General features: G+C 45.2%; 1 protein-coding gene across 1 annotated transcript in view; it reads right to left on the minus strand.

The window, feature by feature from the left end:
- LOC121627413 (interleukin-1 receptor accessory protein-like 1) overlaps positions 1 to 26,885 on the minus strand; it is a 198,480-nt gene that overhangs the window by 108,642 nt on the left and 62,953 nt on the right. The window contains exons 2-4 of the mRNA XM_041966310.1: positions 23,872 to 24,151; positions 7,888 to 8,074; positions 5,790 to 5,943 (exon numbers count right to left, since the gene is read on the minus strand). Coding sequence (XP_041822244.1) covers positions 5,790 to 5,943; positions 7,888 to 8,074; positions 23,872 to 24,151 — 621 coding nt within the window. The remainder of the gene's footprint in view (positions 1 to 5,789; positions 5,944 to 7,887; positions 8,075 to 23,871; positions 24,152 to 26,885) is intronic.

Consider the following 26,885-nt stretch of genomic DNA (forward strand, 5'->3'; position numbering starts at 1 on the left):
AACATATTGTGTCATTGAATGCTTCCCTCCCCCACAGTTTCCCATCACGCTATTCTATGTATCATCAAAAGAGATGAAAACAAGCCTGGTCCAAGCAGCCGCGGAGAGGCAGAAGGTTAGAGAAGCACTGTGAGGCGCTCGTGCCGCCTCTCCCGAAAAACTGAACCAATCACTGAGACCCGCCAGATGCCTTCGAGACAACCTGCACGAATTTGCATCTATCGGCTGCAGCACGAACACGAAACACAAAACGGCAGCTTTAAGTTTAGCAAGTTAACGAAGCCCTGCTGCAATGAATAATTCTCACTCTTGAGGATTCAGAGTCGAAATGCACCACCAGCCACAGCGGGAGGCGATGAATTCGAATCACAGCGGAGTTACGGAATAATGACAAGCTTCATGTTTATTTATGAGCGTGTTCTCTAATAAACTGACAAAATATCAAAGGTAATGAAATAATAAAAAAAAAGATGCAAAAAAAAAAAGTATAAACCTCATCAAACACCTGCTGATTGCACGGCGTCTGAAATTCAAAAGAAAAGGATCACTTTCCGAATAGACTCTGTGCACCGTCTTCACTTTGGCCAGATTAATTATCTTCCATCAATTAAAGGAGCAATTATATCCCAGCCGTCTTCATATGCTAACGAGTCAACTCAGGGATGAGACTGGAAATTGATAATGGCCACCAAATGGTGCTGGCAGGAGATACACTTTGCAGAATAGAGGCATAAGAGAGGCGGCGGTGTCATATTGAGCCGAGGAGGTAAACAGTTTATTAGGATTAACAAGGACATAGAGGCCCTGTTAACATTTTAGTGTTCACCAAATGAGTTCATACTGTGCACCATTTAATACCGGAGTGATTTAAACTCTTCCTCTCACCGCCGCCACCAGAACAAATGCCACGTTTATTTTTACTCAGCAAAACTGAAGTCATTCAGCGGCTCCAGGAGAACAATGGACCCGGCCGAAGTATGAAAAGATCAATATGTTTCAGCTTCACCGGCATTCATCACGGTGACAGGATCGCATATATTATTGGTAATGACAGCCACGATGCGCCAGGTCAGGAAGGAAGGAGACAATGATTCCAAAGAAAGCAAAGCAAAGTCTAGCCCCCAGTCTGTGATGCTCACATTGGAGGAACGTGTGGTTGTGAGAGGCTGCGCTACTGTTTTTTTGACAAGCGACTTGACAGGAAGCAGGAAGCTGGGTGGGAGATCAGTGCCAGCCGGACCCACTGCACGCATTTACACCCTGCATTAACATGCAAGATTTTCAGACAGAGAGCACATTAATACCATACCATGATGGCACCTGTCTACCATAACTGAACATTATCTCACCCAAAACATGCTGAAACGTGCAGTTTTCTGATGCTAATTCATCATGATGACTAAATGCGGTGTGAAAAGTATCTTTAAAGTAATGGCCACATTTTCTTCTTTATTGCACTCAGCGAACAATTTGTTTCTGAGTTTGTCCTCATCCTTGTAACGTTCCAAAAACGGTCAATGTGAAAGCCACAAGCAGTCTTGTTCTGTTCTCAAAAATCCATGTTCTAAGCTTGCACTGCGTTTCTGTTCTCCTTGATTGTCGACATTCGCAGAAAACAGCCTCTAGCGCACAAATGCACAGCAGAAAACACGTATCAAGGGAAAGGTTCCGACATCGTTCAAGAGCAGTGGTGGAGCTGAGGAGGCAAAACACTTCCTTTCCTCTCCAAGCCGGTCGAGTCGCTGTGCAATAATGCTCAGTGGTAAGCAGGACACCGAAATAGAACGGCGCTATCCAGCAAGAAGCCAGACTGTCGGAATGAGCTTTGCAAGGAGAATGACTTAAAGCCACAAAGCTGGTGGAGTATCACATCCGTCTATTTAAAACGCTCAGTCTCGGAGGACATGACAAATATCAACTGAGTGCATCAGTCAGTTTAAGGAGGAGGGTAGAGGCATTTTCGGGATTGTTTTCCACCTCTCAGGCTGCGCGCTTATTTACACACTCTTGCTACGTGCCCTCCTCTTCCGAACACACCTCACAGTGCGCCGATTCAAAACAAGAAAAGCAGGTTAACAGCATCAGTCCCAGCTCATTAGCGACGCTGACAGTCTATTTCACACACCAAAGTTGCTGCTCCCCCGTATATCTATTTCATCGCCGCTCCTTTATTCTGCGGTGTTTCATCGAAGACATCAAACGGCGCACCTCACAAAGAAGTCGTAAAACTCCAAATTTCATTTAAAAATGAATGTCGCCTGCAATTACCCAGCGAGGGGGCTCATTATGATTTTAGCGGCGCTCATTATAATCAAATGGGATCTGACCTTTAGTCCCGCTGCACCGCTGTGAGAGGGCCTGTAGGCCGCTGATAAAGAGGAGAGCGGCAAGGGTTGGGACGGCGAGTTGGATTCATCTGTGGGAGGTTGATGAAAATATTACATAAAGGTTCATGTATGCTTATTCCGTAATCTGAAAAAGACAGAATCCCAGAGAGGTAGGTCAGGCCTGAACCACCGATCCCTCTTTGGAAGCCACTTTCCACTGCAGGAGTGTGATTGCAATGTAATGTGACATAATGTTTAACCACTATGACATGAACAGCAATTTCAAGCCAACTTTTAACACTCTGCACCACAAAAGTTTACCAAACAGCACATAAAAGAAGACATTCTGTCAGACCTTTTGCATTTTCAATGGCCTATTTCCCAAATTTCCCACCTCACAAGTTCCCACAAAAGGACAAATAAACATGGTGTTTAGTCTATTATAGGTAACGGCTCACTCTGAGTTAGTGGAGCATTTTTTTTAGCTTTTCTGATGCTGTGTTATACTCCCTTTTAATTGCATACTTCGTCTGCATAATGGGGATAAATGGCGGACAATTTCCTCAACAAGTGAACCCTAGAACGCTTGTTATTGTGATTAATTGTGAAAATCAGGCAAACCAGAGTGTTTTGCACGAGTCGTGAGAATTACAACGGCTGAGGACGAAATCAGCGAAAGTGGATATCCTGCAGACTGACAGGGCGTTGTGTGTTTAATTGTGGTGCTTTTCAGGTGTGTGGGACTAAAAAGTGATTGCAGCCACTTCATGGAGGCTGGCGGAGGAGCTCTTTCCAAGAGTGAAACCTCCTTCCTTGCAGGGACGTGATGTGTTTTCGTGCGCGCAGAGGTGGCAACAGCGGACAGAAATAGAACAGATCAAAATAATTGGGTAGCTAGCATGATGAGTGCAGCCACCGCGGCAGCACAGAAGGAAACACCATGCACACACAAAAAAAAACTTCAACGGAAAACAGAAGAATAAAAGCATAAATCCAAAACTCAGAGGGAAGCAATTCTGCCTGAAAGGAAAGCAACCAAGCCAAAAAGCAGAGGGAACGCTGGCATTGGTCTCCTAAGATGAAAAGCACTCCAAGTTCAGAAAGAACAATGAGAACTCGTGTTAAACTTTTCTTACCTTGAGCCAAAATTGCATCTCACAGTCAATTTTGGTTGAAGTTATATATTTGCATCTGTGCATCATAAAACATAAAAAGCATACCAATAAACTACTGTACCCCTATGCAACCTGCTACTTCGGTGGATTATTTTAAAGAGCCATTTTCTTTATAAAAACTATGATAAATTATAGGACTGAAATTCTGCCAAAAAAAAAAGCAATCACTTCCTTTTCTTTCACACACTGACAACTCTTAAATCAAACCATCAAATACACTTGCAGCTGCCCACCCATTTCCTAAACCGCTGCTGGATTCTGAAGGCTGGAGCCTGTCCCAGCATGCACTGGGCGAGAGGCAGGGTAAATCCTGGAAAGGTTGCCAGTCGGTGAAAGAAGCGAGAAAAAAAAAAAAGACACTCCTTCACACCTACGGGCCGGCTGGATGTGGGAGACAACCCACACAGACACAGGTGGAGGAGCATATTTCTTTCTAAAAAATCATAAATGTCGCTTCGACTGCCGTTGCCAATCATCAGTCATCTTTTGCCCCCTGTTTTGAAATGCTGAATGTCTGCAAAGTAGATAGAGAGATACGGACGGTTCCCCCCCGGGATGACATTTCGAGACTGCTGAGAAAATGATTTATGGCTTCGCTCGGCCTTCGCCGGAGTCTGTCTTTGTGTCTTTAAAGGGACTATAAAGTGTAATCAGGTGGCAGTTAACAGCAAACACTTTGTCTGAACCTCACACCCACAACGTGCGCTGGCAGCCGCGCTAACAGCCCAGCGATCCGTCGAAAACCCCTCCGCCTCTCTCTGTTTGCCGTCATGTGCACTTGTCCGAAGCAGCGGGACACTTTTAAATGACCTTTTACAACCGGCAGATAATGGGACGGATTCGTAACGTATTTGATCATTTTAAAATGCCGCTGGTGCTGTTTCTGTTTCTCTGGGGGTTCAATATGTTAAAGTAACAGGAAGCATCACTCATCTAGAACTAATTCCAACCTAAAAAAATAAAGGTGCGTATAATTAAGTGGTATGTTTTGTGTTCTCCCTGTCCATAGTGTCTGTTGTGTGAACCTTGGCTTTGACAGTGTCAGTGGCAAACAAAATCTGTCACCCACTTTAGATTCAGGCTTAACCCTCCTGTTGTCTTCAGGTCAATTTTGACCCGTTTTCAAGTGTTTGCATATCAAACTATGGTTTTCTTTCATATAATTGCTTGAAAATGACATGGACTGTTCCATACTATGCTCTTTGCAAGTAAAATTAATTATGACTATATTCTTTGAATTATGTGTGTTTTATTAAAATTTATAGCATCTGTGGTCTTCCCGGTCAAATTTGACCCGGCCACAAGTGGTATAATGGATCACACTATTGTGCTTTCCAGTACAATAAACACACACACACACACACACACACACACACACACACACACACACACACACACACGCACACACACACATTTATACTTCATGCATTAAAAACAGTCAAACCACAGCGGGTCAATTTTGACCCAGGAGGACAACAGGTAAGACTATTTGCTGCCATTAAAAAAATTTACATTATTTCAAAACAGTGTCCTGACTAAACTTTGACATATGCCAGTCTGTGATAATACATCAATTTATGTGCCTCAGATCATAACCATAGTCAAAATAATCAGAATTTCTCTTTTTTTTTTAATCAAAAATGAAGTGAAATTTTTTATAAATTACATCTATTATATCATACATTACAAAAATAAGTGTAAAATATATGTTGATGTGTTGGAAACAAGTTGACTAAAAAGGTTCAACACAGAATTTGATGACTATTTTATACTTCATGCTTTACAAGCAGTCAAACCAGACTGGGTCAATTTTGACCCGGGAAGACAAAAGGTGCATAGTAGATGGGAAGACAATACGAGGGTTATATTTCAGCAGCCTTAAGAAAAAGTGCTGTAGTGGCTTTGTTCGAATTCCTCTACTTAGCAATTAAAGCAGCCGAAACGTAGCAGAGACCGCCATTGACCGCGACGCTTCGGCAAAAAGGTGCAGGGATCAGCTTTAAAAACGACAACCTGGAGCCACATTTGACAGCGTGAGAAGCGCGACCTGCGGAGGGCGGTCGCCAGGCGGCGTGCAAATGAGCAGCAATGAGGATGCCAGCCTTTTGTGGAAACACCTTTGCTTTGCAGTGCATTAAATATGCATGTATATCAGCGCACGCTAACTGTACCTCTTCCCGTAAATCTCTTCCAGTAAATGCCAGTGTTTTAACATCTCAACACAAGGAAGCAGAGATGGTGCAATCAAAGAATTTGCAGCATTTAGGAAACGTAGGTTGCTCCTTACCTGTGACGGACAGCTCAGTCGTCCTCCGCACCACAAAGTTCCCAAACTGCAGCTCGCAGGTGTAATTCCCAATGTCATCTTCCCGTACTTCCTTGATGGACAGACTGTGCCTCCTCCTCTCTATAGTTTGTCTCCACTGCTTTGGCTTGCATTCCTTTATTTCAAACACAGGAACAGACCACGGGGATAGGGAATGTTAGCATAAGCAACACCGTGTCACTGTTGGCATTCAAGTGCAACTAATGTTTGAAATCAGCAAGAAACAAGCTTCTACTCGCACGCCTCTAATCGCTACCAGCAGAGACGAGACTTTACATTTTGTCTTATCTTTGAGCATATTGAATGAAAACAAGCCAAGTCCATAGAGAGCCTCTTGTTACTGAGCATCCTTTGATAAAGAACTACAACAGCTTTCCACACAGTTACATCAATATACAAACTCTCAAATTATGCCAGATTTCCCTCCACAGACACAAATACTGTTTTAAATGGTGATTTATTGGATTGAATTGCTGAATTATGCACTATATTTACAGCACAGTATCTGCTGCTGCTAATTAGTTGTAAAGAATGTAACTTGCAGGAGACAGGGCTTAAAAAGGAAGCTACTTTAGCAAAGCTGTCACAAAACTACCAAAAATAACACTTTTAAGAGGTTGAATCATATATTAGATTTGCTATTCCTTCAGAAAAGCAGGCATGAGTTTGTCTTATCTTTGCATACACGGAGGAGTGCCTGTCGGAGTTAAATATTTAGGAACAATTCATCTCTTTTGAAGTCACGTGGGGGAGAGGATGGAATGTATCTATGACGACCAGCGGAGGAGCAGAGGTGGAGAGGAGCCGTGTGGCCGTGTGAGAGATGTGATGGTAGGTAACAGGGGGAACATAAATTGCACATGTATGTTCAGCCACGTGCCTGTTCCCCCTCTGTTGAGGTACCTAACACATTGATCTGGTGTCTAAAGCTGGAAACACTGCAGTTCGTTAATTGGCCAGAGAGAGCAGCCAGAGTCGTCTCGTTGTCTGCGCCCTCACAGAGCTCGCCCTTTTGTTGCAATAAACAAACACATGCAGAGAAGAGGGAAAAATGAAGCGTTCGGCGCGCTCTGTTGTGTTTGTGCTGTTGCGAGGGTAAATGTCCAGTATTTGCTGTCGGCTGGGTGCCGTTCAAGATCAAGAAAAGGCTCGTCTCACGGTACGGGTCTCAAAAAAGTGTTTGGTGCCAAATTGTTGGAAAGCTATTGGCGACAACTGCTGATACTAAATCAAATATTATATTTTGACAGATTAATATGAATTTCCACATGCACTCAGGTGACTCTTTGAGGGTTGAGAACTCCCATTCTATATTTCCACAGCATACAGTCACGTAGGTGGTGAGTATGAAGGACTGTAAGTATTGACTTCGAGAGACAGCCAAGTCCTTTCTTTGCTTTTGGGCCACAGAACACCTGAGGCAAAGGAAACTGGGGCACCGTGGGTTTGGTTTGTGGTCCAAGACAGGCCTCCAAGAATTCAATCAGCCCCCACTGACAAAGCAGGAGCCAATAACTGGAGGGTGTGGAGCCCACAGCCATTAGCCGCTCTTTTAATTTGATTCAGTGGGAAACCGAAGACGCATTGTGGCCACCTAATCCAGCACGCTTCCGGCCCCCGAGCGGCCTCCTAACAGCTCTGTCAAAGTGGCCTGTCGGGCACGGGAGGTCTGACCGGGCCGGTCGCACTGTGGGCGCCACAACTCTCCGCGAGGAGGGAGAGAAAGTTTGAATTCGGGATCGACTTATTTTCGCCTGTTACATATTCATTTTGTTGATGCTTTTAGTTTCACAAGCCGGAGAGGAGATGATACTTGAAGCTAATTAGATCTGAATATAGCTGACCTTAACTGGGTTATTCCTCAAACACATGAACGAATCTCCTGTGAAGTAGCTTTTCAATTTTAATTGAAAAGGTTCCATTTCTAGAAATGTGCATGATGGCTTTCAGGTATCAGACAGAAGCCTTTGTTTTGCTACATCTGGCACCTCTTCATTTATAAAAGATATTAAATCAGTGGCTATTTGTGGGAACCGCAAATAAAAAGGGCGTCTCTTACCTTGTACCACACAATCTCGAGCTCCTCTCCCGGCTGTACATAACCCTCAATGCCTGGACAGGTGATGTCTTTGCTTTTGCTCAGCTCCGCCTTCTCAAAGTACCTCATCTTGGAGTTGTAGCAGAGGTCTGTATCGTTCTCCGCCACTGTGAGAGACATGGACACCTTCATGCAGTATGTGGAGTTCCTGCAAAAGTACAAAGTTCACGAATCAGCGGCGGGAAGATGCAAGCAGATACAGTTCCATGTGAAATCCGTGTGTGTACGTATATATATATATATGTAAGGTACACATGTGTGTATAAGCAGGGACACAGGCAGTAATATGGAGCACCAGCTCTGCATGTCAGCAGCACTTGAAGATTGATTGAGCCTTTTGTTATGTGTCATGTGTTCGGCAGATACAGTTCGAGCTAGCAGAAAATTACTTGCTACAATTGATGTACTGTAGCCGCTCCAGTCATACACATAAAGAAGAGAATTTATAACGCGAGCGAGAGGGGGCGTAAAATGCAAGATTACTTGTGATGTTTGGAGACTACATGCTTGCCTGGGCTCGCAGATACTGGTGAATATTCATCCACGGCGGGATAAACATTTCATTTCACCGCCCGGTGCTGCGGGATGCCTTCGGTGGATATGTGCCGCCCTGAACGCTTGTCTCGTAGATACTAAAACCAATCTGAGCCGAGCGTTGTTGCGTGTGCGCGGATCCTTGCAGGGGATCCTGATCGGATCTGCAGAAAGGGCCGTGCGCCGCGGACACAGGAGGGGGAAAAGGCACGGCTGCTGCGCGCTAGCCTGTTCGGTTCATTAAAGGAACAGTGATTTTGAGATTGGATCTGCTGCTTGAGTAATTCTTAACAGAACATGGGAATCAATGAAAACATTGATTTGCTGTGAAAGTTGCGCCATATGAAGGAGGGAAACAGAAGCAAAGGTCCTTGATGATCAATGAATTCAATAGGAGCACCTTTTCTTTGCCCAAACTGGCTAATAAGACTGTCACAATTGACAAGTACTCCGGCCTGACTGCAGCAAATCCCTTCTGGTTAAAAGACCAAACAAATTGGCAGTGTTTAGGAAAATCTCATTGCTAATTTTCCAACTAAAGCTGGTTACACAAATTGAGCTGAACCAACAAACAATTACAAACATGTTAAATCCTTACATAATTGCGCAGCATTAACTGCCTGGTGGATTAGCACAACACACACTGGTCTTTGCTACAGTGTCGGCAAACAATCCCTCGGCCCTCGAAGTGGCCGGCGGCGGCACCGGCGTGCCTTTTTTTTTTTTTTTTTTCTCGTGACGCCCGGATGCAAATGTGACATGATGTGGAGATTATCCCAGACAACTCCTACCAGATGGACACCTGTGCAAATGAGATCCCACGGGTGCGCTCTCTTTCCCTGTTAAATATTCTGGGCAGCGCTGATAAACTCGCCCGCTGGAGGAGAGAGAGAGAGAGAGAGAGAGGGGGAATTGTGTCATCTGCTCCGCATGAGTGATCGATGGTGTGGGCCAACACTTTGTCCTACGATGTCTTTCCAACATTTCACATCCATCACGCTGCTTTTTGAGCCCGAGGAGCCGGGTGATCTTTTGACTATTCACTCAGCAGGCATAATATTCATAAAGCCCAATCCAAAGAGCGGGGCAGGAGAGTGATCCTGCTGCTGCACGCTCCAGAGGCTCCACTGTTTTCCACGCGCTGAGCACTCACCGCGTACTGCAGATGCAGTGATAACAAGCCCGGTAATACCGCGGCATTAATGGGCGAGGGTGTCTGTCAAAAGTGCCAAACTGAAGGGGATATGCAATGTCGTGGCAATGATAGATAGCATCCTCAATACATCAGCTGAGAGGAGTGCAGGGCTGACAACTGCTGCATACAGCTGGAGGGCAGGCAGAGGACTTGAGCTGCAATGTGCGACAAGCACGGTGAAATTATGTGCAATGGTCAGGGAGGAGTTAAGCACCTTGCTGTAAGGATCATGATTGGCATACTGTGGAAAAAAAAAAAACAGCAGTTTCTACTTATTACAAGATGCTCCTGGGATTTAGCATTGGTTATATTTGCTGGTTAATTTTGAGATTTTTGCAGCGTTCGCTACTTTCAGATTTAGTGCTGTCCTAACCAGAACCATCCGCCATCTAATCCATGTTTTTCTTTCATTCTATCGTCTGTCAATGCATCTGCCCCACCAGGGGTTGAAACCAGACGGAACCTGCCCTTTAACTCGGCAACCGTTCGCTCTGATATTAAATAATAGGCAGCAGAATTGATTTGAAATTCTCCCGAGTATCCACAGCACCTGGGGGGGAAGTAATGAACTAACTTAATGAATCTCTTAATTAAAATAACTCCTCTCTAATAGAAACTGGATGATGAAATAATTGCCGATCGCTCATTACAGCTTACTTTTCGGCGAACAATGGCGTTCTCTGAGAATCGTCTCAGGGTAAAGGCACGCATCACAAGGCGGGAGGTCCGAAGGTTGATCGAAGGTTGCCTCGCCATAATATTATTGCAGGTCAGTGAAATAAACCCACCACAGACATTAACCCTGCAGAGATTTAATACAGCACATTGACCTGCTGGACTCAGAACACCATGAGCATTTCAAAAGGGATGGCCGAGCTTTATCTGAATGCAGATGTCATGCAGAAGGTGCTTGGTTTGGTTCGCAGCACTGGGAACCAACTTATAACTTTAGCAATAGCAACAGCTTAAAAACTAGCCTAGCGTTGCTGCTAATTGTAAGTGAATTCTACAGGTTAAACTCAGCCTCAGCTAAAGGAAGGAGTCCTAACTGGCACCAAAACAGGCCTTTCAAATCACAGGAAGAAACATGGGCAGTAACAGAACTTCTCTTTTTAATATCACCTCTGCAATCAGATGCCCCAGCCCCAACAGGACATGTCATAGTCAGCCACATGTATGGATGCAGATGGATGGATGGATTTTCATGAAAGAAACTACATTTTTTTTTTTTTTTTTTGGACCAAGTAGCGCACATCAGAAACAAACACAACTATCAGACCAGGCAGGCCAGTTGGGGATAATTCTTACCAACTAGACTGAGGACGAATCTCAAATCTGCTGTAATTTACAGCATTTACATTGCAGAATGGACCCAAATGTGGCTACTTGTATGTTAAACGTGTGATTTCTGTGTCAGGCCCCGGGAAGACCAGCTGACATCATGGCGTCAGGTAATGGGGATCCTATCTTAGGTTCAAATCTGGCTGCTGAAGGCCACTGCATACGACTCACATTGCTTTCCGACTCAAACCATCGACTCTTAATGCTCCTAATTGCGTCAGCGTTTACCTGAGATCAGATCTGAATGTCAAACGAGAGTACGTCAGGACGTGGAGGGCAGATGCAAAGCCGGCCAAGATCCTTCCCGGGAGAGCACATACGCGGCGGTTAATGCAGCCTGGCATGATTGGATGTGCCACGTCCTTTTAGTGACGGATGCAGCGATGGCTTTGGACAGCCAGGAAAAAGTGTGGTCGACATCAAATAGCGGCTGAGAGCAGGATGGGTCCAAGCTCAAACTGGCACGAGGCTGAGGAAAGTCCGAGGGGTCTGAAAAGTGGTCTTCACGCTGAGCTGGAGACGCAGACAGGACACAGGTGTGAACCTACATCGGCCCCCAGGACTACCTCGCCTGTCCACCGAGCCAAAGATTAACCCACATCGAGATAGTGTCGGCCCAGTTATCCTAAATCAGTATTTTATTGTCCCTGCATTATTTATGGGGAGAGCGAAGGTCATAGTGAGCAGTGGGAAGAGTGGGGCGCCCACCTGTAGCGCCCGCTCATAACTCACCTGTCAACTCTTGCACCAAGCCCGGGATGATTAAGCACCCTGGCTACCCAAATCTGACTGTGGGCCAACTTGCTCCTACTTAGCCTCTGTCTAAGAGTGTGGCACTTGTCTGCCATGCTGGAACAATCGACTCCTGCCTCAATTATAACCCATCCACCTCTCCTCCCTCCCTCTCTCCCTCCGCTTGCGGTTTGTCTCCGTCCCTGCCTCCGCTCGCCCTTTTCCCCCTCGTCTTGATGTACACATTTTTCAGGGAGGAACGCGCACGCCTCTGTGGATTATTTAGCTTCGCCACGCTGTGAAAAACACGTGCTTGCGCCAGACGACACAACTTGCCTCCACAAATATGAGCATGCACCTGCAAACGCTAAATAAAGATAGACACAGAAGTAGGGCTCAAAGAATAGCCTCACATTCACAGATTATTTTCTATGAAAATATGAAATCATGGAAAGTAATAGCAGACAAATATAACTGATTATAAAACTCGGTTCACATTGTGCACACATTTCCATTATTCCACCCTTTTTTAGATTAAAAAAAAAAACGGGAAGCAGATCAGAATATTTCTTATTGTGCTGCAAACAGACTATTTTTTTTTTTATCCAGATGGTTAGAAGATGGATGATTCTGCTGAACAGGGGTAAATGTTGTTTAACAATCTGGGTTTGGATTTATTGTTCAGAAAAACAGATGCTAAGATTTGTGACTTCAATGTAATGGTAATAGATGAGAGGCATAAATCAGGGCTGGTGCGAGCATAGACTTTAATGTAACAGAACTAAGATGAATTATTGTTTTTATTCTGTATTTTCATTGCAATTGCTCGAAACCAATGGAAGCCCCTGAAGGAACCAACACTGTTGAAACTCCTGCTCGACAAAAACACAACGCAGTAGATATACATACCGCTCCGAAAGCAATCATCTCATCCCAAAAACCTACATTAGCCCAAGAACTTATTCCCTATCAAGCCTGAGAGTTCCTCCAAGCCTCCCCTGGAGTTGTGTGTCTCAAACTGACAGCAGCGCTTCTTGTGTGCAAACGCATTAGTCAGTCATTTCCCACTCGATGCCTTCGGGGAACTCATTTTCCATTCCACGACACCCTCAACTCATCGTTATGCTAGTAACCTGATTTCATAACAAGCATAAACAATTTGTCTCCACTGTATTCTCTCCTAACTCCGTCATGACCTTATTCATTGGTTCGTGGGCCATCTGGGTGTAATGTATGAGCAGCCATACGGCTATGCATATCAAACGCAAAGCGTCTCCTGCAGTGCCGCTGCCGGAATGGGGCTGTTGCACTGAGGGTCAAACAGCCTTCCAGAAGCTTGCGTGGTGCAGCTTTACCGGTGGCTAACTAGCCGGCTAAGAAGATGCAACTTGCAAATAAAACAACCTTTTCGTTCCCACTTAGAGCTTCTTTTTTTTTGCTGAGAACAGTTGCCGCGGATGACGTCATGAGAGCGGTGAGTTCAAAGCTCTGCAAGGCCGAGGGAAGCTGCAGATTCAGGTGATAATTCTCTGTCGGTTCATCACTGCAGATGACCCCTATCACACAGCCACACCGTCTTCTCACTGTTTTTTGACATATTTTTTTCGAAAAATACCAATTATGGCCATTGTAAAGGGTGGTGTTTACGCTTGGCAGGCAGCAGTTGGCTCATATTTTGCAGCAAAAGGTTGTTAAAGGTATGAGCAGAGAATCTTTGTCTGCTAATTTTGAGATTTTTGATTATGGGTGTGCAAGTTTTTTTGATTGTGTTGGAGATATATCAGGAAATAAGCTAAAAAAAAAGTTGTTTTTGACTGATTTCAATGCAGAATGTTAATTCTGTACAGAGCGACAGTTTGTAGCAACATTAGATTTTGAAAAATAAATGAAAAAACAGCCCAAAGGTGATAATTCCTCATCAAATGCATACACAGAATCACCCCTTTCCTATTCTGCCCTCACCCTCAGGATTCAGGCGAGCTGTGAGTTCTCTCCTATATCACAGTTTGACTGATAGCTGCGGTATTGCGGATGTCTCGCTTGGAGCTCCGGCATTCACAATCCAGGGGGAGAGAGGGAGGGGAGGCGGGGTGGGAGGGTGGGGGAAGCGGAGGAAAAGTTGGCTGTGGTGCCAAAGTGATTGTGCTTGGGGAATGGTATTTCTGACATTTGTCTGGCAGATAAAAACCACCATCAGATATGAGGAAGAGAAGGTCAGTGTCCCTGCTATCAGATAGCAATGGTTTGGCATCTTGTTTGATGACTTCCTCCGCTCAGCGTGGACCAGGGGAGCCAAGAGGCGGGATATGTGGGGAGGCGACGCTGAGGATATGACTGAATCAAATCTGTGGAAATAGTTAACCTGGATGCTATTTTGCACACCCTGGCATGTTAAAAAAATGAACTAAAATGCCAAAAAAGGCCTTTGTGTGCTGCCTGAGTGTCTAAAATAAACAGAAGATGCTGAAAATAAACAAATAAAATCGCCCATATGTGACCTTCTGCTCAATTGTCCTGGTTAGTCATGCAGATTGTGATTACTGATCTCAGACTCGAGGTTTCGCAGAAAAAAAAAGGGAAAAAAAATACATCCACAGCCAACCTTCTTCCCCTTTGCTCCCTGTAGCCAGGAGCCATTTGAGCTCGGCTTAATCAAATGGAATCGAGCATGGGACAAATGTCCAATCAGAGGGAGCGTGAAGGGCATGCACTGAAATCGGGTGAGGCCGTAATGCAGGCACACGGAGGATTACGCTTACATTCCAATTTCTCCAAAGGGTGCCCCGCGTACATCAAAATGAGCACATGCAGGGATGGTTAAAATCAGGAATGTCGGCCACTTTTGCCGAGCAATTGAATAAATACGCCAAATACCCACTCAGCATATTCGCTGTTTGATTCAGTCCATAAAATCCCCTTTTACAGAATGACACATCTGTAATTTAAGAATATTTCTTCCATGTTTAGTTTTCAGTGTTAAAAGAGAACCACTCTTTATTTTCCTTTGCAAAATCCATCATATTTGTAATTGGCACATAAAGGAGATCTTAGATTTGGCGTCCAGGTTGTGATTATAACCAGAAAATGACTACCGCAGCAAGAAACACGACTTTGCAGTTTGGGCTTCAGCTTCTGTGGCTTATAAAAAAAAAAAACAGTGTTTCTGCCAACTCTAAACGATCCGCCTGGAAATGAAAGAAGAGGAAGCGCTAATGTTGATCTTGTCTTTTACTTTGAATAATTCAGCGTTGTGTCTTCCTCACATTGACAGCGCAGGCCAATACGCCTGCCTGCTCCTTCAAGAATATATTAAGTGTCAGCCAGCGTTATGGAACGGAGCCGCTCCTCTGAACATCTGCAGATTTAGGTTAATTCGAAAGCTGAAATGTCCGAGTTAAGTGGAAACAAGCACTACAGTGAGAGCGGGGGCTTCACAGGTGAATTATAATGGTGCCGTGTGAGGCTTAAATACACTGGAGCTGCGGTTATACAAGCAGTGAACGAGTTTCTGAGCAGAGAAATGAAACAAAAGCAGAGAATGCAGAGTTGTTTTTTGTGGCTATAGTTTGATTCATGTTATAATCATGTTTTCTGGCTCTGAAAGCACACATTCAGCCTCTCGCTCTAGCCTTTATTTGTTACATCTGTTACCAATACAGCACTTCACACGCTGAAGACACTGATGTGCTATAATGCACACACTGAAAAAAAAACAAAACTCATGTGCACCCTGTTTTCAAGTTTCTGATCCTTTGCTATAATATTTCTGGAATGAAAGAGTTTGAATGTGGATCAGCCCTCTGATTTAAAAGCAAACAAATTAAAGCATTTTGAATGCATTCAATTCCCATTTGAGCGCTATGATGATGATGAAAGTCTGTTACCAGCCAGCATCTGGCCCCAAAATGGTTCCACGTGCACCCTCTGCCTTGACACCGCCATTGTGGCGTCAGACGTCCAGGGAGGATATCTGGCCAAGTTCACACCGCCGCATCACACGGCTGAATAAAGCGTGGCGTGAAAGGTGGACTGAGCCCAAACAGCAGCCCATACATCATCAGACAATGGCTGCTGGAAAACAGCTCCTGCTAAACCGCACAGAGCCAACTAAAAGGCTGTCCAAACACTGTGTCGACAGAGCGGCCTCTCTATACAGGTGTAAAGAATACTGAATATAGGGGAGCATCATCAATAACCCCTGGCTGGAGGATGGAGCAGCTTGGCAAATCTATATCACGCAATTATCTAAAACCCCACCTGGGCACTGTGAATAACCGCTGCCAGAGATTTGGCACCAACTCTCCCGTAACTTCTTAAAGCAGGAATGTGGAGGATGCTCTTTTCTCCCATCAGTCATTGCTGTGGCGTATCTGTGCTGCACTACTTTCTTGCAGCGCAGTACCGTGCTAGCGGTCAGGCGCCCGGGGACGGCGTTGTTGGTTTGTCATTCTGGTTCAGGCTGTATGTCTCAACAAGCATTGTGTAGATTGAATTTTACTGTAATGGCACCATGAGGTTAAAGCTTTCAGTCGTCCATTAAAATATCTCTTCATCCACTTGATGGATTGGAATTTGGCACGAGCATTCATGGCTCCAAGCGACCCTGCAGGTAAAACTGCAAAATTTGTTCCATACTTTGGTTTATGGCCAAATAATGTCAGCCTGTTTTCTACAAAGAAGCAAACATCAGCGTGCTAACATCATGCTTTTTTTCTAAACGTATGAAGGGTAGCAAAACCTCATCATTTGATGAGTGAATGCATTTATTATCACGAAAATTATGTTATCTATGCTTCAATAACTTCCTATTTCTTAGTAAAACTACCTAAAAAGGAAAAAAAAAAAAAAAAAACAGATCATTTGAGGAGAATGCCATACATTGTTGGATTATTCCTTTCACTGTGACTCCAAAACCTCATCAATATGTGCCCCGGCGCTGCACAGCACTTAGAAATAAACTCCATTAATAAACATCCATCAGGGCGCCATTGTTATAGCCCTCCTCGCCGAAGCCATTCCAGGGCGCAACAGCTAACTGATTGTCTCCTGCCAGGTAGCTTATAACACAAACACCATCCTTATATTATACATCATCCATAACCCCTGGCAGCACAAACCGTCCCTGCCGCTCCTTAGTCTAGCGTCTCTCATTGGCTTTGACAGCTGGGCTGGATCAATTGGACAGGCCCTGACTCAGGCTGAATGACAGAGTGTTCCAGACGGCCCATTCTGACTGTCACTTCCCTGAGAGAGATCACCAGCCACTCCTGCCCACGAATACTAACACAGTCAACATGGCTGCGGGCGGGGACGGGCGGGAAGCGCTTTTTTAATGCGTGTGCGTTTGTGTGCGCGCGGGTGCCAGGTGAGGCGCGGCGGTCCGGGCTCGAATAAGCGAACGGACGCACGCGCATGCACGCTCGCTCCTTCGTTATCTTCCCCTCCCGTTGTCCTTTGCTGGTGACAGCCCGGGCATCGCAGGACATGCAGGGAACCCATTTATAAGCCCGGAACGGTGGCAGCATACCAACACCGCTGAAAAGGGTCAAAGGTGAAACATTAGCTACCTGCCAAGAAATGGGATCCTCCCTGCGCCGCTACATCTGTCCTTAATCTGACACTGTAATCCCTGCTCTTTCCGCTGCAATCGATGCGCTGTGGATGTGCCTGTTTTGCCATTTGGATGCCTATAACTGCAGAATGTATGTGTGGTGCATGCTTCTGCTAGGGTGAGAGGCAAGGTCTCTTTATGTGTTGATTCAGCTGCTCAGAGCCTGTTATCTGTTGTGAAGCTATTTAAGAAAGATTCTGGCATTTAAAGATCAACTAATAATTACAGCACAATTGCCTAGTTTGACCTGCTGCTGTCATATTACAGACAGTCTAACTCAGGTTAGATGTTCTGGCAAACTGGCATCACAGAATTTAATATTTCCTGAACAGATTCCAGAAGGTTCCAGTGGAGCAACAACTAACCGCATGTGCGTTAGATCAGAAGCTGCACGGACTTTAAACTCTGCGCAGAGGGGGAGGCGACTGAACTTCATGAGACTGAGGTGACTGTCAGGTGAGCTGTGGCTCTGCGCTGAAACCTCGACGAGCCGGATTGTAAAATAATACCCAGTCACTTACAGCACATTGCACCATTTCAGCGCTGACACACGTGATGCAGGCGGCCCCGATTCTAGTCGATGGGAATCTTAACTGAACACGTGCGCGCTCGGGATCCATCCAAATCGCGTGCTCTGAGATCACTGGTGAACCGTTTCCAACATTCACTCCATGTTTTTCCTTTATCTTCTCGTGATTACTAAAAAGACCGGCTTTTACCCGGCTGTCTCTGCTGTCAGCTAGGTAAAAAAAAACAGCAGGAATTAGCAACTTTGTAATGCAAATAAGGCTTACAGAGACACTCGCAGCAGCGCCGGGGACTAAGCGGTGTCCTCCGAGTACCCGGATGGCCTGCGCGCACGTGGATGTGTGTGCGTTTTCCGTCTCCACACTCCGCCGCTGCAGATGTTTTTGCTCTGCACACTCCAGAGCTCCTTGGGGTGCAACATCTGAGACACCTCGATTTGACACGACGCTGCTCATCTTCTCCCTTCCACACCCGTGCCATGCGCTATGTGGCGATCCCTCCCGTCATGTGTTCATAATGCATGCGGAGCTGAGTGTGCGCATGCACGCGCGCGCGCGTGTGTGTGCGCGACAGTCGGAGAGACAGGCGCGCATGCTCAGAAGGCTGAGGGTGCGCATGTGCACCTGCTTTTCCATACATATTGGAGTTCCTGTCAGTAGCAATGACTTTCAGGGGAGTGGAGAGCTGTCACGTTGGTGTGTGCTGTCTGTGTGTGTGCGTGTGTGTGTGTGTGTGTGTGTGCTCCCGTATGACGATGCTCTCCAACTCCCTTAAGTGCAACTGAGCAAACACACAAAGATGCGAGGAGTGCAGGCACACTGCTGTATGCATGTTGCAGGAGGCTGGAGGGCCACAAGTGGAAAGTCACAGGGCATAATGTAAAACATGAAACAAGGGGAAAAAAGAGCATTTGTATGCATTTGTTTGTCAGAGCATAACGAAGAAAGAAAGAAAGAAATGACAAACAGCAGCAAAAAAAATCTACCCTACAAGCACCTTAATGTCACATTTAATCTGCCGTTTTAAACAAACGACAACCTGTGCTGCTCTGAGATCGCTCGACTTCACAGCGCTCCCACGAAATCTTGAAACAAGGAACAAACAAGGCAAGTCGACTCAAACGCTATTAATAACATGCCTCTTGATTAAGAAAGCGCTTGGAAGTACATGATTTGAATTGGAAATAATTGTGTTTATCTGCGCCCTGTTAGCACATTTCCCCCAGCTGCTTTTCCCGACTCAGAAACTTTTCGGCGAACTGCAAAACTTATTGAGATGTTTGTGCTTTTTTTTTTTTCTTTTTTTTCCCCCCCTTCCTCGCAGTGCAGATGCGTCTCCGTCGTCTGTATTGTGCCACATGGTGTTCAAGCTGCTCGCGAAGCCGACTTCCATTACACTTCACAGGGCTTTCTTTCACAGGGGCGGCACACGCTGACACGGATGCCTGTAGATGTGCTGCTCATGTGACATTTGCTGTGTCTGTATATTTGTCAGCCTGGCAGTAATAGTGGCTCAGGTAGAACAATGCAGTTCCATTGGCCTGGGTGAATTACAAAATAAATCCAACTGAAATTTGTTCATGAGAAAAAATATGCAATTGCAGTTGGAAACGTTGGTGATTACAAAGAGCTAGAATATAGTAACATTCATTCTGTTGCTTTGCATCTTTTTGCTTTCTTTTGGCATCTTTTTTGGGTCAGCAAAGCCGTTTGGACACATTTGAGTGTGACACCTTCAAGGTTCAGGTGGCTGACAAGGAGCTGACTCTACGTCTGAATGGGCCCAAAGTTTGACTCACGTCTGCCAATCAAATCAATGCACATCGCTCCGGGCGACCTGAGTGCCACACCGTTGGACCAGGACGCCTTTCAGCGCTGGAAACTCTACAATGTTTTCCCTGCTCAATCAGAGAAGCCTGTTTACCGGCGATCAACACCAAAACGCTTGATTTTTTTTTTTTAAATTGCAGTTTACTTGGAGTCATTGATTCGGGACAACAGAATTCCGCTCAACAATAACACACCGGCCTCCAAGTGTCATGGCGGTAAACTGGCAGCAGCGCCGTGGCAGTGTGTGTTCACTGGCTGTGGGTGTATTATGAATATTCTGCCTACACCGCGAAGCTTTGCCTAGTGCAATAACACCTGTGACAGACGACTGGCAGACAAATGTTTTCCCTGGTATCTGGAGAGCTTGCGGACAGGACTGCCAGTCCTTATAACAACGATGCCATATGAGACTCATATCACAAGCTCACAGTTCATTGGATGCGGCAGAATGTATGTTGCTATGTGATATTGTTGGTGCAGCACATTTATTTACGATGCCTTCATCTACACAACCAACACTATACTGTATATCAATTCAAACTATAATAAGTGTGAATAAAGTCACAAAATACAATAAATTACAGAATTTAAAGAAAATATATGTCAACAATTTGTGATGTTTGAAACTAACTTGCATTATATTCATGTTCCCTATGGGGATATTGTACAATTATTATGCAAGGCTTGAAATGAGGAAATCTGGAACGTTAGTCATCTCACCATACTCTATTTTTTTTTCCTATTCATTAGCGAGGATTTGTTGACAGCGTTTCCCACCTGCATGCATTTTTAATGCAGCCTGTTCAATGACATCCATGTTGAACACATCCCCTGCCGCTTCGCGACAGAGAAGCATCGTCGGTGACAAATTTTCCTTTTGTACGTGCTGGAAAATGTCCATAGACGGACTTAGGATTTAGAAATGTTCATATATCTATATTATTCAACTGGAGGTTGATAAAAGTAGTGCCTGGCTTAATCCACACACACTCACCACAATGATTCTTGAGTAGGGAAATGGTAAATGATGACAAAATCGATCACAAAAGACGGCAAAAGGATCATTTCTAGATGTTGTCTGAGGACAAGAACTTCAGCATTCTTGGATGCACCAGTCTCTATCAGTACTTGAGACAACAACGTCATGGGAGCCCATAGCGACGGGGATTGAATTGTTTCAACATGCTCAAGTATGAAATGCATCCAGTGAGAGATGATTTCTTGTTGTTGCTGTGATTCATTTGTTACACCGCTGAGCGCTCTAATTCCCTGGGCCCCTTCATGTTTCAAAAGGGTGACGATCCTCAAGCAAACACGCCGCCAAGAGCCTAATCCAAATGTAATATGTTAACATATGCCAGCGCCGATCATCTATAGGACCCACGCCGCTGAGACAAAAGAGGAGAGCAATCCTCTGAGTTGGCAGCGGCGGCTGGAAATTGAAATGAGTCACGTCGCTGCAACGTGGTTGAATCCATTCCTGCAATTTGTAACGCCGTGTCAACGCTCGGGCGGCAAATGGGGAGGATGTGACAAAAGCAAATGCGGCCGCAAACGTCACACTGGAGGCATTTTAAGGTTAATAGCTTACACTTTAAAAGCAACAGTTCAAGCGTTATCGCTGCAGAAGCACTTTGGAGTAGCTCTCTTTAACTTCTGGCCTTTGAATAACATCCTGTGACGTATCCAGGTATCTAAGATCTTTTCTGCCATGTATAGATTCAGTTTTAGTCCATAGGCGGCACGAGGAGGCAATCAAAAGTCTGCTTCCTTTAGAGCATTACTCTGTCACTCATCTGGACTGAGCGCTGGCCTTATTATTGTGGCTCCGCTCAACAGAACTCACAGTATATGCTAATACGGGGCTATAAATCATTGTAATTTGATGGTCCCGTGTGGTCAGTTCTGATGCATTGCTATGCACTTGACCTAAACATGTGACACACACACACACACATGCGCGTGCACACACTCCAGTCACCTAATCCTCCCAAGCCTTCAAAGCAGGCCCTTCCCCCGTTAAAAGCTACCGTATGCTGCTGTACGGACCTGACTAATGAGCCAGTCAAGAGAAAACGCCCTTTACCTACAAGGTTAATAAGTTATTACTATATAATAAAGCATGTGAAGCTCACGCATGATTCACATTATCGAGCTTATTTCTTCAACTTAACTGATGCAAAACTGACAATCAATGCCTTGGATGAAAAGGGTGTGTGGCAACCAGGACAAGACCACTTTCACCAAAGCACCAATGGCAGACAGAGAACGTTAGCAACTAGCAGGTCGACAGAGTGGAGCATCTAGCCAGCTAAAGAGCAAGATATTCTCCTGAGGAGCTGGTGGAGACCAAAACAGAGCAAATCCGAGGCCAGAAACACGACTCAGAATGCATGCTGCTTTTGTTCCACGTATAAATATCCAAATATCTGAGTTTCTTGAGTTGTGATGGACAAAACAAGCAGTTTGAAGATGTCATTACTGGATGTTTTCCTCATTATGTCCTTACTGATTGACAACCAGTGATGCTAAACATGGTGATATTTAAAAACAATCCATCGACATGCAATCACATCATGGTCTTACTGTGTGTGTGTGCGTGTTCTATAACACTGTGTAGGTCTGAACACCCCCTGCAGCGTCGGATGCTTTGATTAACACTGGAAATCAGTGGAGCTGATTGTAGCGTCAGCGCTGGCATTGTAGATAAAGGTCAGAGCTGTAAATATTCCATTTGAGTGGCAAATACTTAGAGTTGGAAATAAACATGCCTGTCCTTGCTTCATAATGCAAAAGAAAAAAAAAAACACCGTAATAACCTGCAGAAAGCAACTATGGGCAAGAATAGGCCAAAGAAATGCCCGCAGAGAGAAATCCTGTGCGATTGAAAAGTACTCTGCATTTGGAACCATTGTTATTTCTCTCCATGATGGGCAAATAAGTGTTGCCCCTTAATTTGGTTCTGAATGATGGAGACTGGCGACAAAGCAACACCGCTTGTCCAAATCAAATCTCACGGCTCTACTTTCTGCATGATTACACAATAACTCTGAGCTGACCGATTGTCTACCTCCAGAAAATGCTGCCAACGTCGCTGAATAGAGCCATGAGAATTGTTGGACTGGTGCTGCCCGGTTCCATTCACGGTGGCCGCCGCAGCAAAGGGGAGGCTGCTAATGGTGATGAATAGTAATGGCCGAAACCTCTTAGAACTGAGCTTGTGAAACACAGGGAAACCGATGCTGAATGCAACCGCTCAAGAGTACATTATTCACCCTGTTTTTGTCGGTGTAACAAGTGTCCGAAATCGTTTGTGTTCAGGCTGAAATGCGCAGGGCGCTGAGGAATTTCCTGAATTCTAAAAAGATTACACTCCGATCTATCAGGGAGATTTGTTTCAAAGCTCCCCTCGTCCTGCGAACGAGGGATTGTTATGGGCTCCGAGACGGCGGCTCTGCCTTTTCTTTCTGACTGGCCACAGACAACCTCCACGTTGATGAAAGCCTCTGCCAATACGAGCCAGGAAGCCAGAAATTTCCCCACGTTATAGAACTCATAAATCAAGCAATTGTCTCCCTCCACCATCAAGCAAGTGGGAAAGAGAGATAGCATGAGCCCCTGTTTTTTTAATTCTTTTTATCTTACCTGCCTTTTACCTTTCCTCAATCTCCTCGTGTTGAATTACTGTCTATTCTCTCTCATCTCACTGCTCGCTCTTTCACGTTTTCAAAAAGACGGACTTCTGAGGGCCGAAGACTTATGGATTTACCAATTGCGCCTAATGGCTTACTGTCCCCCAGAGGGGAATAAAGAAATAATTTGGCATATAAAGGGAAGCAAAGGGGCCTTACACTGTTAGATGATGCTCTGTGGACCAAGGACCAGTGCTCTTTTGGCCGGAGATGAGAGGCTTCATTAGAAATCAACAGGGGAGGACTTTAACATAGCTTTACTCATGCCCGCAGGGCTCCAGAAAACGTTATTTACCCCCGCCTTTTTACTGACAGGCTGCTGGCAAAACAACTTCAAAACGCTGGAAGGGTTTCTGATGGACGCTCGCTCCAGTTGAAGGGGAAAAACAACAAAAACGACAATTTGCATTTGATAGCAGCTAAGAGCGCAGTATGCAGTGTGTCTCTAGGTAGTGCTCGTCAATAAAAACGACAGGAACTTACCTTAATACGCAGGAATAGTACCCCACATCGTCCAGCTCCGCGGGTCGGAACCATATGGCGTCCTCCTCCTTGCTCATCCTTGTGCCGTCAAAACTGATGGGCTCCTCGAAGTCCCCGTGTCCTGCACTTTTGTACCACATAAGGCTAAGTCCGGCGCTCTGTGCATGGGTGTAGTTGGCCCGTATGTATCCATAGAATAAAGCACACTGAATCCGTACAGGTTCCCCCACAAGCACCTTGTATTTCAGGTAGTCCACTGACCAATCCATGCAGCCCTCCACTGAAAGAAAAGCACACAGAAAAAAAAGGCGAATTAAGCAGGAGCCCAGGAGAGGAGATTTGTAATCATGAAAAGGGTGTGTGGCAACCAGGACAAGACCACTTTCAGCGCTGGCATCGGTCTGTCTGTTCATGTGCTCTGCCAGCAGTGCTTGTAGGCTATCACAATCAATCAAGGCGCTCTTTTCCTCCGTGCGGCGCCGATCTCGAAAATGTCCCCTTTTTGTGTTTCACAAGAACATGCAAACCAAATGAGGCCATTAGGACGGAGGACGCGCACAAGGCCAGGATCAAGTTGCCCGAGCAACAGCCCGTTTTCCGTCTTCGGCTGAGCTGCCCCTCTGGAGGGAGAGAACTAATCATTTTTTTCATGGCAGAGCAGCCCTCAAAATGTCTGTGCACGGCCCTGATTGGTCCATAAAACACACCTTTAACACATGACTTCCTGTATGAATTCACAGCAAAGAGAGCAAGCAGGTATCCTCACAATGTTTAAACATGTTGAAGCATTAATGTTGAAAGTTGAACTGAGCTCTCAACACATCAGCTGCTGCCATCACTGTCCCCTGCCCGCCCCGGCCTTCACCTCCAAACACGACTGTATTTGTATTTGACCCGTTTGTCACCTTCTCATGCATAAATTGACAGTCTACTGGCAATGAACTGTGCATAAGCTCCATGAATACACCTTTAAATGGCGGTAATGGCACTCATCTACATTTTTCTTGAGAAAAATTAGAAACTGCTGTAAGTCTGCCTTCTTAAAGCTTCCCGACAATCGTCGGGTCTCAAACTGCTCTCAGTCACTTAAATGGAAAAAGTGACTCGTCTCATATCGCCGTTGCACGCGGCAAGGCTGAGCAATTGGGGTCTCCCTGTTAAAACATGCAATAAAGCCCACCAACTGTCAGTCAAACAAGTTTCAAAGATCGAATAATGACTGCATTATTCATGCACTGCAGGCAAAGGGATGGCTGGGACTATTTTTCCTCCCATCTTCGGGTGTATGTATATGAAATTCATGAGAAATACCAAATATTAAATTGACACTTAATCCTTATCAAATTCTCACACGCCAGTGAAAACTCACAAAGGCAACACAAAACTCCTCCATCCCTGATTGAGATTTTAACGCAGAGTGATTTGCGGAAAAAAGGCACAGCCAGCAACACATTTGGGTGTTTTTTTAATCACGGGGTTCACACAGGAACGGGACGAAAACGAGTGAGGTTTACGACAAAATGGCTTCATGGGCACAGTTGACCATAACGACGGTGAATGCTGATTATATCTACATAACTGCCCTCACTTTCACTGTGATTCTTCAGTGCAGATCGCTTTTATACTCTTTATCCCAGCACCGCAGCTCAGGATAACATGAGGAGATTCTGTGATTGTCTCTTAAAACTCAATGACTTGATTAATGTAAATGAAAAAACAGATATATGGAGCAGATATATCAGCTTAAATGGGCTTTAGCTACCACTTATCGTCCAACATGGGCCCATGCCGAATCCAAAACAACCCTCTGCCTGCTCCATCTTCCTTTATCCGCTTTTTCCCTTCCTGTTCCCGACATCCTCTTTTCCCTCGCTTCACCTCGCCGCATCACTCTTCCTTTAAAAACAGCTGGCGAGCACAGCTGCCGCGGACTCAACAGGCTTCGCTAATTGAGCCTCTATAAATGTTTTATTTACCAAAGAAGCGTCTCGGCCGCCAATCAGCGAGGTGGGTGCGTGCGGCGGTCGCTGGGGGTAGCCAGGGGAGGGGCGTTGGCGGGGAATTGATTTAACCATGCTGATTTATGTTATTGCATTGTATCGTGTGGAACTGTGAAGGTCATGCTGTGAGCGGGCGCAACGGCACTCGTGGGTGCTTTAGAAGCTGGAGAAAAGATGAAAAAAAGGAAAAAGCATGCTCAAACACTCGAAGTGGTGATGAATGAAGACAAATGCACCAGGCTACCAAAAACCCGCAAGTTGAATTCATCAAAAATTGCGAGGAGAAATCCATCGCTGAGGAAAAGAAGCTAATTTCTGCACTCAAAGTATCAAGCCTCAATAGACCAGAATGCAATAGTACATGACAAGGTGCCACAACTGTGGTTGTATTTTGATATATGTGGTTCATTCCAGTGTGTGCCAGGACGAGGAGGCGATTGGTTCCCTGCTCCTGTCTCCCGCTGGTGATTGGCTCCCTGAAGACAGCAGCTCACTGCACAGTAAAAAGCCAGGATGGTGGTGCATGAAGTGATATCCTGTTCTGAACGGGTGTTTTTGGAGCGTTCCACAACTTTCTCAGTCTTTTGTTGCTCCTTGTTTGAAACATGTCGCTGCATCAAATTCAGGATCAACATACATTTACAATAATCAATGAAACTGATGAGGAGAGACATTATACACATTGTCCTAATACTGCATGTCAAAAAGGATTAGTAAATGATCACATTTTATATTTCTATTTTAACTTTTCACTTCAAGTGGAGCCTTTGCTGGACTGACGGCTCCACTCCTGTAATACGGGTGTGCTCAGTTTTTTTTAGGTGTACATTTGTTACCTTCCAGGTGAGATTTGCTCTGTTGTCATTCCGTTCAAGTTCAATCAAGCTCCATGTATTTCTCTCATCCTAAATTGTGAATAATTGAAGTGTTGCCATGTTCAGTAGTCTGTCTTTGAGGCTGCTTGTGACTTGGGGAAGATGGGGCTCTCTCATGCGGCGTCTCGGCCACCCCTTG

The sequence above is a fragment of the Chelmon rostratus genome, chromosome 24 (assembly GCF_017976325.1).
Source record: "Chelmon rostratus isolate fCheRos1 chromosome 24, fCheRos1.pri, whole genome shotgun sequence".
In the NCBI taxonomy this organism is placed as follows: Eukaryota; Metazoa; Chordata; class Actinopteri; order Chaetodontiformes; family Chaetodontidae; genus Chelmon; species Chelmon rostratus.